We start from the raw sequence: 14826 nt of genomic DNA, 5'->3' as shown, positions 1-14826 counted from the left end.
TGGGAGCGCCGAGTAAGACTCATAATATTACCCAGGTAGCAGTATAAGGTTTAATACAGTATACTTTACTGGAAGGGCCACTGTGGCATTAAGGCAGGGGTGTAAAACTGAATTGGAAGGCATGAGTCTGCTGGTTGTAATTTCCTTTCAATTAGTAGCCAATAAAGACCTCTACAACCAGGTGAGGAAAGTTCCTAACTGATCAATGACCTTGATCAAGGCCTATTTTTTTCCCCTTAAGATGCACAAGAAACCTACAGATTTGTTTCCAGATCTTTGTACTTTTGCCATTTTTGCTCCAGTTTCAACTGTTCTGCCTTACTATTATTCAACCATGCTGGTCATTTATGAACATTTGAACATCTTGGCCACGTTCTGTTATAATCTCCACCCGGCACAGCCAGAAGAGGACTGGCCACCCCACGTATGCTCTCTCTAATTCTCTTTCTTTCTCTCGGAGGACCTGAGCCCTAGGACCGTGCCCCAGGACTACCTGACATGATGGCTCCTTGCTGTCCCCAGTCCACCTGACTGTGCTGCTGCTCCAGTTTCAACTGTTCTGCCTTATTATTATTTGACCATGCTGGTCATTTATGAACATCTTGGTCATGTTCTGTTATAATCTCTACCCGGCACAGCCAGAAGAGGACTGGCCACCCCACATAGCCCGGTTCCTCTCTAGGTTTCTTCCTAGGTTTTGGCCTTTCTAGGGAGTTTTTCCTAGCCACCGTGCTTTTACACCTGCATTGTTTGCTGTTTGGGGTTTTAGGCTGGGTTTCTGTACAGCACTTTGAGATATCAGCTGATATACGAAGGGCTATATAAATAAATTTGATTTGAATTTGATTGTCAAGCAAAACAGGTTTAGCAATGACAAAAAGGCAAACAAATTGTGCTCTATTACACTGGTGGCACTCACATTGGGTCATGTCTTTGCTGTCAACCTAGACCAGGGCATTTCTTTGTTAACTTAGTTGCTATACGTAATCTTTATATAACATTTAGGAACATCACCCAACCATGAATGACAAGGCCAAAGGAAGTAACTTGCATTGTAATTTATTGTGGTTTAACAGATTCTTTCCACAGCATGAAGCATACAAAATTCTAGGGCCATTCACACATCGATTTGCAGTATTGCAGTGACAGAAACCCCAAACAGTCTATTGACCCAAGTCCATTAAACATTATATGCCCACAAGTCAAATGCATTGACATGCTGTGTTAGGCCAATATTAATAAAAACCGACCACTGCATTTCAGAAGCCTACGCATATCTGAGATGACTGACTCCCAACACAAACCACATCAATATTGTTCATAGGGTGTGACAGTACACCCAAGGTCAAAAACACCTGTTTTCTTGGCAGGCCTCTTCCTCTGACCATTGGTCTGGCCCCTTGGGAGTAATGGGGGGCATCTGAGGACACCAGGGCCCCACCAGACAATTGAGGGACATGTTGTGGACCAGGTAGTCCAGGATGGCATCCAGAGAACCACTCACTTTGCCCTGAGGTCTAATGCCCAGGTGGGGGTCGGTAGAACTAAAGTTGTTTAAGATCTGTGAGGCAGAAAGCAGCACACACACAGCCTGCTGCTGGAGGTGGCGGGGGAGATTTTGTAGGCTGCAGGCCAGGGTCAGACAGTTTCTCTGCAGCTGGTGACTCACACTGGGAGAGACATTCAGGCAGTGGATAACCACCCCCTGGAGAAACAGAGGTTATGTACTGCTTAATATATGGTACTCTGCTGAACCATGCAAGCGAACACAACCAATGCTTGGTCTGGGAAAAGCAACAGCATGGTTGAGCACAATTCTGTTTTATTTAACATGTTAATTCAGGTACTGAAATGTTTTCAGTAAGGATTTCTCAATTAGCCACTTGAATATGAGCCAATTTCTAGGGAAAGAATTTGAGAACCCCTAGAGCAAGCTTGTAACAGTAATAATCACAGCTTTTAAGACCCATTTCCACCAACAGTACATCAGTAAATAGATTTGATAATACCTCTGTCTCCTTGTCTTCCTTCTCTTGAACGTTACTAGTCCATTCCACCAAGGCGCCAAGATTGTCCTGCACACATTAATTCCATCAGAAGCATAATGGACATTTTGGACTCAAAAGTAGCATTTCTATTTCAAGACCATGGATTATACTGAATATAAATGCATCATGCAACAATTTCAAAGATAACAGAGTTCATATAAAAGTAGTCAGTCAATTGATATAAATTCATTATTCCCTAATCCATGACATATGCATCTGTTGGGCACAGATATCTTAAACAGGTAGGGGGTGTATCAGAAAACCAGTCAGTATCTGGTGACCACCAGCCTTATGCAGCACAACATCTCCTTCACAGAGTTGATCAAATGGTTTGTGGCCTGTGGAATGTTGTCCCACTTCAATGGCTGTGCGAAGTTGCTGGATATTGGCGGGAACTGGAGCATGCAGCCATACACGTTGATCCAGAGCATCCAAACATGCTCAATGGGTGACATGTCTGGCGAGTATGCAGGCCATGGAAGGACTGGGACATTTAGCTTCCAGGAAGTGTACAGACCCTTGCGACATGGGGCCGTGCAGTATCATGAGGTGATGGCGGTGGGCCTCAGGATCTCGCCATGTATCTGCATTCAAGTTGCCATCAATAAAACTAAATTGCGTTCGTTTTCTGTAGCTTATGCCTGCTCATACCATAATCCCACAGCCACCATGGAACGCACTGTTCACAACATTGACACCAGCAAACCAAATCAAACCAGGACCCCAAACTGACCTGAAACTATTAGGCTACCAAACCCTATCAGTAGGTCCCATTCCCAAATGGACTTCTAGAGAAACTGGTTTAAGCATCTACCAGGCTTATTACCAAGTGCATGGTGTGCTGAAGCAAGTTGAGGGATTTCTGACAGCAGACTTTGACAAAGCGCATCTTCTCCTCTGCCTGGTGGTATGCTCGTCTACACAGCTTGACCGTGAGGGAAACCAGTCGGACAGGGGAGCTGGGCCTGGCGGCGGCAACGTCAAAGCCAGTCACAGTCTTGACCTCGTCTTCTAAAGACAGAAGAGTAAGTGTGATGAGAGATTAGAAGAGAACACATCAGCTTTCAGTTGCCTTTCATTTGTGTCAGTATAAGTTTCCAGAGGCCTTGGAAAACCATATTTAAGGTGCAAAACATTGTTGAGTACACTTTGATATGCTGGTGTAAATAGCCCCTCACTTCCATTACGAAATATTTTGCTAAATTTCGCTATGGTGTGCCACTAATGCATACACCACAGTATTAGCATCACTCACCCATCTCTTCATCAGTCGGAGGAAGGGCTTGGTCCACCAGGGTTTCTGACAGGCTCAGTGCATTTTTCAGTCCCATACTAACCAGCTGGACAGCAGGTTCCAGGGACACAATGTTGGCTCTCCCACCACTTGCTCCTTTTGTCATCGCAACCATGCCAGTCAGGGTGTAATGCATGCAGTTCTTTGCTCCGTAGACAGCAATGACTACAGCATCTTTGGCCTCCATCATTATATTCTTCACATCTGAAACAATCTGGGTAATGACACACAGAAATATTTCTTACAATAATATAAAAATATATTTGTCACAAAGGACAGCCAATAGAGGATTTGGACATATTTGAAGATTGAATTCACCTGCTGTGAAGGCTGTTGAAGCACTGGCAACGTACTCTCAAGCTTATCCAGGCCTTTGCATGCAAGATCATTCACAACAGAAACTGTGGGAGCACAGCATAGGGGTTGGATTTGGTGAGAGAATTGTCACAGCTCAAGCCCTGGATTGGCCTAAAGTGATTCCATAAGTGGAACAACTTGAAAGGTGACAGAGCATCAAAGTACTTACTTTGGGGCTCCAGCTTAATGATGATGGGGGTGGCACTGTTACAGGCTACGGAGGATAAGGTCGTCACACTAATTTCCACCACTTCACACAACAATCGGATGTAGGGGTGGTTGTGCTTGGTGTCACAATACAAGACCGATACGAGTGCACACGCTGAACTAACCATGGGGAGGTTAGCCAAACGAAAGACCGCATTCTGTCAAGGAACAAACCAAAAATTGTAACCACAAGTCATGACTAATAAAAATACCTATGACCAATGCAAAAAACACTTTCACTGGGTATGGCTACTTTAGATCGTGTGAAGCAAGCAGTTAATATAGCTAGAACATGGTTGAGTAGTGGAATACAAAGCATAGGGAGCATGTGCTGTCTAGGCCTAGTGGCTGGGGACAAGAATGTAAATTCAACCAACCTGACTCGAGTTAAGATTCCCAGGCATCATATTTGGCCCTATTAAGATTAGGGAATTTAAATGTATATAATTTTACAATACAATTAAAATTTACATGAGAAAAAGAGATGGTTCAAAGTATAAATGTATCGCATATGCTACCTGAGAAATTACATATTTTGCTTTATAAATTGTGGCTGTCTATTCACCTGCCAAACTTTTACCGGCATGTTCTTTGTAAAACCACATTCTTTCTTGAGATGTCCCTTGCACCATGGCGTAATGACGATAGAATTGGTCAGCAAAAATAATATGTTAAGGCTAATCGCAAAGAAAACGCAAACAGGGTGGATCTCTATAGTATGAAGTGGTGTCCTCTCCTTTGCCTTATCGGTCCTATGAATGAAATGCGACAGGTGAAACCCAATTCCTGATATATATTCATTAGGCTATTGCGTCACCTGTTGTTTCACCCCATAATTATTGACTATGAATCAGTGTAGACGAGGAAAGGAAGACGTTTGAGATGCGCGCGCATGCACACAAGCGATGTCAATTACACTTTGAAGGATAACTGTGTGTGTTTGTTTTTTGCTTGCCACTTAAATTATCAATCAGATGGTGTGAACAATATGACCCAGTGCTTAATGCCAGATCTGCGCCTGCAGATAAGATTTTTTTCAAGTAGCCTTTTGCCGAAAAAGTGAAGGCTTCGTGGTAGGCTAGCTATCAACTTTGGCAAATTACAATTCTGTGTCGTGGAACGAATATATTGTTTACTATTGTCATGCCGTTACATTTACATTTACATCCATAAAGAATAATTTTCTAATTGCATTTTTGCATAATTTCCTAGGAGTGACATCACTTCCTAACACAGCCTAATCACGGCTACAGCTGATAATTGTTTATGCAATCGTAGTCCAATTAGAATTTTGTAGTTCATGTTATTGTTCATATTCTTTGGTTATTAGGTTTACTCATTAAATTGTTGGGAGCATGTGTGTGTCTTTCTTTATTTTCATACTTATTCATGTTCTTGTCAAATTGCAAAAAAAATTTTTTCTTGCAGTCGGCATTAATGTCCATATCCCCACCTGCTGTCATCCCCACCTCCTGCTCTGACTCAGCGTGTGTTCACACAGATTACAGTGATAAGATTTTTTTCAAGTAGCCTTTTGCCGAAAAAGTGAAGGCTTCATGGTAGGCTAGCTATCAACTTTGGCAAATTACAGTTCTGTGTCGTGGAACGAGTATATTGTTTACTATTGTCATGCCGTTACATTTACATTTACATCCATAAAGAATAATTTTCTAATTGCATTTTTGCATAATTTCCTAGGAGTGACATCACTTCCTAACACAGCCTAATCACGGATACAGCTGATAATTGTTTATGTAATCGTAGTCCAATTAGAATTTTGTAGATCATGTTATTGTTCATATTCTTTGGTTATTAGGTTTACTCATTAAATTGTTGGGAGCATGTGTGTGTCTTTCTTTATTTTCATACTTATTCATGTTCTTGTCAAATTGCAAAAAAAAATTTCTTGCAGTCGGCATTAATGTCCATATCCCCACCTGCTGTCATCCCCACCTCCTGCTCTGACTCAGCGTTTGTGCACACAGATTACAGTGACAAGTTCCACTTTACAGGAACTGTGGCTCCTCAGGCTTCCCAAAAAATTAACAATGAGCTCAAGCCGTTGGATGGTGACATGTCCAATACCACCACCTTCAGGTTAGTTTCAGTCAATTTATTCGGTCTACACAGTAAAAGCTATAGTGTTCATTTTGTAGTCCCTTGCCATATGGATCATGCCAAAACCACTTCCATGGAAGGCACTACACTCAATTGGCACAAGGAGTATGTACTCCTTATACATTCAGGGTCTGGAATGAGTTTGTGTGCTGTCTTGCAGAAGGGGTATGGTGCGGCATCCATGCTGTATGTAGGCCTAAGTTCATCGAACCACCTTCCTCTCCCAGTACACTGCCAAGAATGCCCACCAGTATGGTTATTTAGTATGGTCAGGGCGTGAGTTGGGGTGGGCAGTCTGTTTGTTTTCTATGATTTGGGGATTTGTATGTTTCGGCCTAGTATGGTCCTCAATCAGAGGCAGGTGTCATTAGTTGTCTCTGATTGAGAATCATACTTAGGTAGCCTGGGTTTCACTGTTTGTTTGTGGGTGATTGTCTATGTTGATTGCTTGTGTCAATCACAGTTCTCATGTAGCTTCACAGTCGTTATTTGTTTATTGTTTTGTATAGTGTGTTTCAGTGTTCAGTGTTTTCGTCATTAAATATCAAGATGAACACAAACCACGCCGCATTTTGGTCCTCCTCTTCTTCCCATGAAGAATATCGTGACAGTTGAAATCATTTGAGTCTGTGGAGAGTAGTTCGACAGAAGTTTCTGGTTGTGTAAGTCTCTGGTTGTCTACCAGAGGTCACAATGTACTTAGTAGTTATGGTAGTAGGCTTTCTTTGTTCTGGAAGTGTTCATTAGACTGGATCCATCAGAGTACCACACGGTGGTGTGAGGGAAATGTTCTTCCCCTCTCATCTTCATTAGATTGGTTCCTTCAAAGTTACACTCGCGGTGGTCCTCGGTCGAGCTTACTAGACTAAAGTACTTAAACAAATGCAGACTGAATGTTCCAATGTCGTCTTTATCTTCTTAACTCGAGAGTTTGAATCTTACCATTTTCTGGTCTAGTAGAGTCCAACCATTCATGACGTCCGGCTCAACACCGTCCATATACTGGTCTCAATGGTTGATTATTTATGGTACAGCTAGACATGCCAGTAGCAACCTGGCAATGTACTGGTCTATAGAGATTTCTTCTTCTCTGTTGAAAGTTTCAGAGTTTCTAACCATTTTGTACTTTTCAGCTCACGCTGTCGGTCACACTGGTCTTTAGTTTTAAACCATTTCTCAGCCGTATAGCCACTGTCTAATATGTTAATTCTTCAGCGCATCCTTTTAAGCACTTGCATTGGAGGGCGGTTCCATCACGTTGCACCAATGTCTGTGCTCACGTGTGCATGGTTAATGACTTGGCAAAAGTCTATTTAAAAACATTATCTCATTTAGAAGGCTACAATCACATTTCATCTTCTCACAAATAGTTTAATATATTACAACATTTAGACAACATGACCCCTTGAATGCATACACTTTCAGAGATAGTTATTTCATTATATCGTCCTTAACGATATCACAAAACAACAACTGATAGGATATGATTATAGTTTAAGTCCCACCAACCATTTCCCACATTATTTCCATTAGAAATATTATTTTAATATCCAACCTTTTGATGTTACAGCACTGCAAAATCTCTCCTGTTGCAACAAGGATTTTTAACTTCCATTTCTGCAGAGTGGGAGAGAGAGTTCCTGCGAGGTATTTACGACCGTCAAAAACTGTCCAACTCCCACAAGAGAGGGGGGCTCTTGAAACCTTTGGTTTGCTGGCACCTTTGATCTCCATCCAGGAGGGCAAGTCATGACAACTCTAAAGCCTTGACTAAAGCCGTATTACCAACACTAGTTCCTGATAAAAACAATACTTATTTTAAAGTCAAAGAATAAAAGAAATGTGTTCTGAAAAAAATGCATTGTGGTTGAAATGCTACATCATTACCAAACAAATAAGATAATGTATAAAATCTGACATTTCTACACAGCTGTATAAAAGCATAATAACCATTCTCCAGCCATACAGTAAATAATGAAAAGTTACAAAAGGTTGGCCTACAGTAGTCTACAATATGTGTTTTCAACTGTAATCCTGTCAAACATTTCTGGATTAATGATGTTCCTAGACTAATATCCATTATAGCTTCACACGTTTCATTATTTATATGTATGGGCAAAATGGAACCACACATGCACGGGTTGGATGCACACACTTCAACAGGCCAATGTCTGTGATACGAATATGGGTGTTTGGGGGTGACCTTGCAACAATATCTATGTTTCCATTCATTTGTCCAGTGATTTTATTGTCGACATTTATACATTTGGCATAGAAAATAGTTGCGACAATTGCCTTCTAGGGTGCATTTCAGAGGAGGCTGGTGGGAGGAGCTACAGGAGAATTGGCTCATTGTAACATGTGTCTCCATGTGTGCCATATATTCCACTCCACCCATTACAATGTGTCTGTCCTCCTACAGCTCCTCTCACCATCCTCCTCTGAAATGCACCCTATAAGGCAATTGTTGCATCTATTTTCTATGCAAACTTTTTTTTAACTATCTTGTGTCGATAATAACAGCTGGACTAAATGACGTTACACCTAAAGTGTCAAATAAAAATGTGGTGGGTGATGTGTTTCCATTACCCATTTAGGCAAATTGGCATGAATAAATTGACTGTTTAATGTCTCAGGTAGCCCGCAAAAGCCAGCATGGATAAAATACAATAATTGACAAATATTTGCCATGTTCTAATAACTCATATGTCATTGGAAACCTGCCTAGTGTATCGCCAACATTTCATTGGGAGAATCTCAATTACATAAACTCAGCAAAAAAAGAAAAGTCCCATTTTAAGGACCCTGTCTTTCAAATATAATTAGTAAAAATACAAATAACTTCACAGATCTTCATTGTAAAGGGTTTAAACACTGTTTCCCATGCTTGTTCAAAAAACCATAAACAATTAATGAACATTCACCTGTGGAACGATCGTTAAGACACTAACAGCTTACAGATGGTAGGCAATTAAGGTCACAGTTATGAAAACTTAGGACACTAAAGAGGAATTTTTACTGACTCTGAAAAACACCAAAAGAAAGATGCCAAGGGTCCCTGCTCATCTGTGTGAACGTGCCTTAGGCATGCTGCAAGGAGGCATGAGGACTGCAGATGTGGCCAGGGCAATAAATTGCAATGTCTGCACTGTGAGACGCCTAAGACAGCGCTACAGGGAGACAGGATAGACAGCTGATCGTCCTCGCAGTGGCAGACCCTGTGTAACTACACCTGCACAGGATCGGTACATCCGAACATCACACCTGCGGGACAGGTACAGAATGGCAACAACAACACCCCAAGTTACACCAGGAATGCACAATCCCTCCATCAGTGCTCAGACTGTCTGCAATAGGCTGAGAGAGGCTGGACTGAGGGCCTGTAGGCCTGTTGTAAGGCAGGTCCTCACCAGACGTCAACAACATCGCCTATGGGCACAAACCCACCGTTGCTGGACTAGATAGGACTGGCAAAAAGTGCTCTTCACGGATTCATGTCTATTATCGAAGGAATGAGCGTTACACCGAGGCCTGTACTCTGGAGCGGGATCGATTTGGAGGTGGATGGTCCGTCATGGACTGGGGCGGTGTGTCACAGCATCATCGGACTGAGCATGTTGTCATTGCAGGCAATCTCAAAGCTGTGCATTACAGGGAAGACATCCTCCTCCCTCATGTGGTACTTTCCTGCAGGCTCATCCTGACATGACCCTCCAGCATCCATGTGTGATTTCCTGCAAAGACAATTTCCTGCAAGACAGGAAATTCAGTGTTCTGCCATGGCCAGCAAAGAGCCTGGATCTCAATCTCATAGAGCACGTCTGGGATCGGAGGGTGAGGGCTAGGGCTATTCCCCCCAGAAATGTCAGGAAACTTGCAGGTGCCTTGGTGGAAGAGTGGGGTAACATCTCACAGCAAGAACTGTCAAATCTGGTGCAGTCCACGAGGACGAGATGCACTGCAGTACTTAATGCAGCTGGTGGCTACATCAGATACTGACTGTTATTTTTGATTTTGAACCCCCCTTTGTTCAGGGACACATTATTCCATTTCTGTTAGTCACAAGTCTGTGGAACTTGTCCAGTTTATGTCTCCAGTTGTTGAATCTGTTATGTTCATACAAATATTTACACATGTTAAGTTTGCTGAAAATAAACGCAGTTGACAGTTAGAGGATGTTTCTTTTGTTGATGAGTTTACTTCAAGTCCTTTCTCTGCTCTCCTCGCCTCCTTCTCAAACCCATTGAAGGAGAAGGTCAGAGGGGTGGAACCTCTGGCTTTCTCATCCAATGGGTTTTGAGAAGGAGGTGATGAGAGAGGATGCGAGGAGAATGTAATTGAAATTCTACAATTGTATGGGGGGAGGTCCATTTGCTGGTTTATTTTCAAGAGGACAGAGAGGAAGAGGAAGAGAGTCCAAACTTGGCAGAAAATCTGTCTCCCTTCAGTAGGTAGCGTTTTTACCCTGTTGGAGCTTTCGTGCTGAATCCACTGCTCTGTTTCAAGAGAAACTTTATGGTCATGTCGCAGCAGTTAATAGGATGGAGATTCCAAGATGTGGGAAGTGTGCAGGAGGGCATGGGATAGAGGATTGTGTAGCTTCCGTGGATAAAGTTGTGTGAGTCAACTGTAGGGGTGCCCATGTTTCTGGGGTTCGGGAGTGTCCGGTGTGAGAGAGGCAGGTGGAGGTGGCTAGAGTCAGAGTAGTGCAGAAGGTGTTGTCGTCAGTGAAGAAAGTAGAGGATGATGGGTCAAAGTGTGAGTAGTATATCTGTGCCATCCCACAGGGATAGGCCAACGAGTGATATATGCTTCCGTAAGGTTTGCTTCTTATAGCGTTCATAGCAATGGTTGTACCGCAGAAATGGAATGTAAATCACAGAAAATAGATGTTGTGGTGTTTAGGTGTGTTGAGTGGTGGTGTCCCATCCTCCGAGGCCACAGGAGAAGATAGAGTCAAAGTAGTGGGATGGGGTAGTGGGTTTTTAATGAGTGTAGGGTTATTTGGGTGATTTTTTGTATACTTTTTTTGTTACATTTTTAAATTATTATTATTATTTAAAAAACAATGTAACACAAAGTATCATGAATTTATATGGAAGTCCAGTTGGGGGCGGCAATGCAACATTTCAACCGCCGTTAAAGAAGATGCAGAAGATGGCATTTTTCGTTGTTTTGCCGACCAGGCAAGGAGTTTTTGTATGAAAGTCAATGAGAGAGTGTTTAATTTGGTCAACAAAAAATGTATGGCTTGTTTGTGAGGTTTATTTGATCGAAAAGAAGTTAAGTTGCTAAGAGTATATTGATATAAGTAGGACACAAATAAATAAACGTTATGTCTCGAGATGGCAATGCATAATCATGGGATGATGCTAGTAGCATGGCTTCTAGGGCTGTTGCGGTGACAGTATTACCGCCACACTGGCAGTCATGGGTCATGACCAGAGTCAAATTCTATGTGACCGTTGAGTCATGGTAATCTCCTTTTATGCAAGGTGGACTTATGTCAATCAGTAAAGCCATTTGAAAACCCTGTCTCCTCGTTTGCGAATTGTCAAAACACCCACAGAAGAAGAAAAGAGGAATGGGGAGCCAAGGTTTTTGATTGGCTTCGATATGGTTTCACACAATTATGCATGCATAGCCATTCGGCTAACTTCCAGCTAGCTCAAGGTGTCTGGAGGAGGTAATACTCTTCAAACAGGACCCTTTTACAGAAAATATATGCACTTTTCAGGACATCGTTAGGCAAATACCTCGGCAGTAGAGTTGTGAATTTCTGAATTGGTGTCAGAATAACAATTATGACAGCAGATCTCATGTGTCCACTCGTCCACACACTTTTCAATACCAGGCCTTAGAGACATTAGTGTGACGAGTCGATCAGGTAATTGCTACCGAGGTCCCCATTTCTACTCCTAGCAGCCACCTTTCTACAAGAGATGCCGGGTGTATGGCCAACAACACGGTTAGTTTTTCTTGGAAGGACAAGGAGCCCAATGATCATGCCCAGAGACACATTTGCCAGGTCGGTGGAAGCTTTAGCCTGCAAGGCAACTCACTTGAGTCCGATGATATAACGTTTTACATGTAGGCAAAGTGTCACACTGCAATGGACTGTATGCCAGGGAAATGCAAGGCCGCTGTCACTTCTTACTGTGACATGGCTTTAGAAAAATAACTTTGGCACTATAACTGTGCACATGTACAAACCCCATGTTCTAGATGAGGCTGTAGTAGCATTTGAGAAGGTATTGTAACTAATCTACAGGCTACAACAAGGCCGTTGAAATATTTAATACGTTTCAGAAATCACATGCAGGATGAGCAGTGCACCGTCTCCTCACTTTGTGCTCTCACAGTTTAGAGACAAACCTCTGTCTCTCCTTCTCACCTATTGTTAGAGGAAATTATAGTTGAAATGATTAATTATGTATACATTTTTGATTAAAACCATTTATTCTGATACTATTATGTTATGATATGAAATGTATGGGCTCTTGGTTAAGCTGGTACTGAAAATGTAAGTAAAAACTAATTAATTGTCTGTACCTTGCGGGTTTAATTAAGGGGGAGAGATGCTATAGCTTTTCAGACAGATAAGAATGTTTGGATTGTGTTCCATTAGTGGAGAAAAGTATATCTTTTAGACAGTTTGGAATGTAGTTTTATGAGGGGAGTAGAAGAAGATTTCCAGACCTGTAGACACTGATATATTGTGGGGATGGGAGAGAGTGTGTGAAACTGATGATGTCATTTTATGTTCTCTCTTTAAAATGTAATGTTCTTTGTATTTTGGGTCAGTACTCACTTGAATTAAACGCTGTTTACCTGGCTTTTAAGACTGGTCTCGATCTACTTCATGCATAATTAATGAACTTACACCTCATTAATGAACTAGAAATGAGTGCGAATTTGGTTTTGGCTACAAAATACATAGGAATTTAGAATTCCTCTATCACCTATCCAAAATCATAATTACAACTATTGATAAATTATCCAACCAAGTGCAACGCTTGAGAGATGAGAGTTCAGGCTCATGTCTATTGGAGCAGAGAGGGAAAGAGATCATAGAAAGTGAATCTCATTCTAGTTATGTGAGAGATACTGGCGCACTTCTCACGCAGCCACCGGTCTCAAACATATACTATGCCCACATACTCTAACTTAGCTGTGGGGCTTTACAAGTTTGAATTTCTTATAGCCTAATTTTCAAGACATCAATGTCCAGCAACATTTTTAGGCATCACTGCAGAAACCCCCTTTAGCAATCCATGACCTCACATAGAGGACTGGGTTGAATTGGGTCAGGGGTGGGCCAATTAGCTTCAGAAGGTGTAGCCCTGATATGGTGGAGGTATGCAGAGAGGCGCAGGTTGAGGTGCAAATCAGATTAATTTGAGAAAATCCCTGCTCGCATTCTGCACTGGAGATGGGGATGGTGCTGACCGTCATTAACAGCTCTTTACGTCCATCTGGAATGTATCCTTTATCATTACCATTAGTGTCCCTGTACTGCCTGTAGGCCCGTATGAGAATGACCATAGGTGGACTGTCAATGCCAAACCGCTGGTAGAGAGATTATATCTGTTTCTCCATACAGGGCTCCTGCGTCCTGCGGCCAGTATTGCAGGCAAATTTTGCAGGCTGTTTATTTATATGCACAGTGCATTTGGAAAGTATTCAGACTCCCTTGACTTTTTCCACATTGTTACGTTACAGCATTATTCTAAAATTAATAAAATATATTTTTGTGACCATATTTCAGTTGGGGCTGGTTGAGATTTTGTGAGAGATTTCTGGTGAGACTTCCATCTCTTTCATTGTGATATACCTTCTCAGAGACCTCTGTGGACAGTTTTAATGCAAAACAAATACATTTGTTGTAGATCATATCTTCTGTATTATGAACATATAGAATTGTCATGCAAGCATGTTACCTCAAGCTATTTAAATGCATTTCTTGCACAGTGCTTCATTACATGTAGGTATCAGTACACAAGAATATGTAGGCACTTTGAATATTTCTCAGCTGCAAACATTTGTAGATTTACATGTCAAGAATGCACACTTAATATCAAGCGATCATCAACAAGATTCAGCCGCAGGCCGAAATTTCTGGATTGGATGGTTGGCGGGGGGGGGGGGGGGGGGGGGGGAATATATCTACTAATAATTGAGACGGCAAATTGACAGCAAAAAAAAAACAAACAGATACAGTGAGGGGAAAAAGTATTTGATCCCCTGCTGATTTTGTACATTTGCCCACTGACAAACAAATGATCAGTCTATAATTTTAATGGTAGGTTTATTTGAACAGTGAGACAGAATAACAACAAAAAAATAATTTTGCATGTCAAAAATGTTATAAATTGATTTGCATTTTAATGAGGGAAATAAGTATTTGACCCCTCTGCAACACATGACTTAGTACTTGGTGGCAAAACCCTTGTTGGCAATCAGAGGTCAGTTTCTTGTAGTTGGCCACTAGGTTTGCACACATCTCAGGAGGGATTTTGTCCCACTCCTCTTTGCAGATCTTCTCCAAGTCATTAAGGTTTTGAGGCTGACGTTTGGCAACTCGAACCTTCAGCTCCCTCTACAGATTTTCTATGGGATTAAGGTCTGGAGACTGGCTAGGCCACTCCAGGACCTTAATGTGCTTCTTCTTGAGCCACTCCTTTGTTGCCTTGGCTGTGTGTTTTGGGTCAACGTCATGCTGGAATACCCATCCACGACCCATGCCCTGGCTGAGGGAAGGAGGTTCTCACCCAATATTTGATGGTACATGGCCCCGTCCAT

General features: G+C 42.0%; 1 protein-coding gene across 1 annotated transcript; it reads right to left on the bottom strand.

Moving 5' to 3' along the window:
• Positions 1 to 1043: 1043 nt before the first annotated feature.
• Positions 1044 to 4845, bottom strand: LOC124019877 (perilipin-2-like). The gene is made up of 8 exons (XM_046335317.1): positions 4472 to 4845; positions 4284 to 4321; positions 3869 to 4064; positions 3661 to 3743; positions 3304 to 3556; positions 2875 to 3059; positions 2010 to 2075; positions 1044 to 1705 (listed from the first exon to the last, which is right to left on the bottom strand). Exons 1-8 carry the CDS (start codon positions 4536 to 4538, stop codon positions 1346 to 1348), a joined length of 1248 nt encoding a protein of 415 aa, XP_046191273.1. The 5' UTR covers positions 4539 to 4845; the 3' UTR covers positions 1044 to 1345.
• Between the last annotated feature and the right edge of the window lie 9981 nt (positions 4846 to 14826).

The sequence above is a fragment of the Oncorhynchus gorbuscha genome, unplaced genomic scaffold (genome assembly GCF_021184085.1).
Source record: "Oncorhynchus gorbuscha isolate QuinsamMale2020 ecotype Even-year unplaced genomic scaffold, OgorEven_v1.0 Un_scaffold_713, whole genome shotgun sequence".
NCBI lineage: Eukaryota > Metazoa > Chordata > Actinopteri > Salmoniformes > Salmonidae > Oncorhynchus > Oncorhynchus gorbuscha.
Note: the sequence above shows the minus strand (reverse complement) of the source record. Positions and strands in the feature narration are given on the sequence as shown.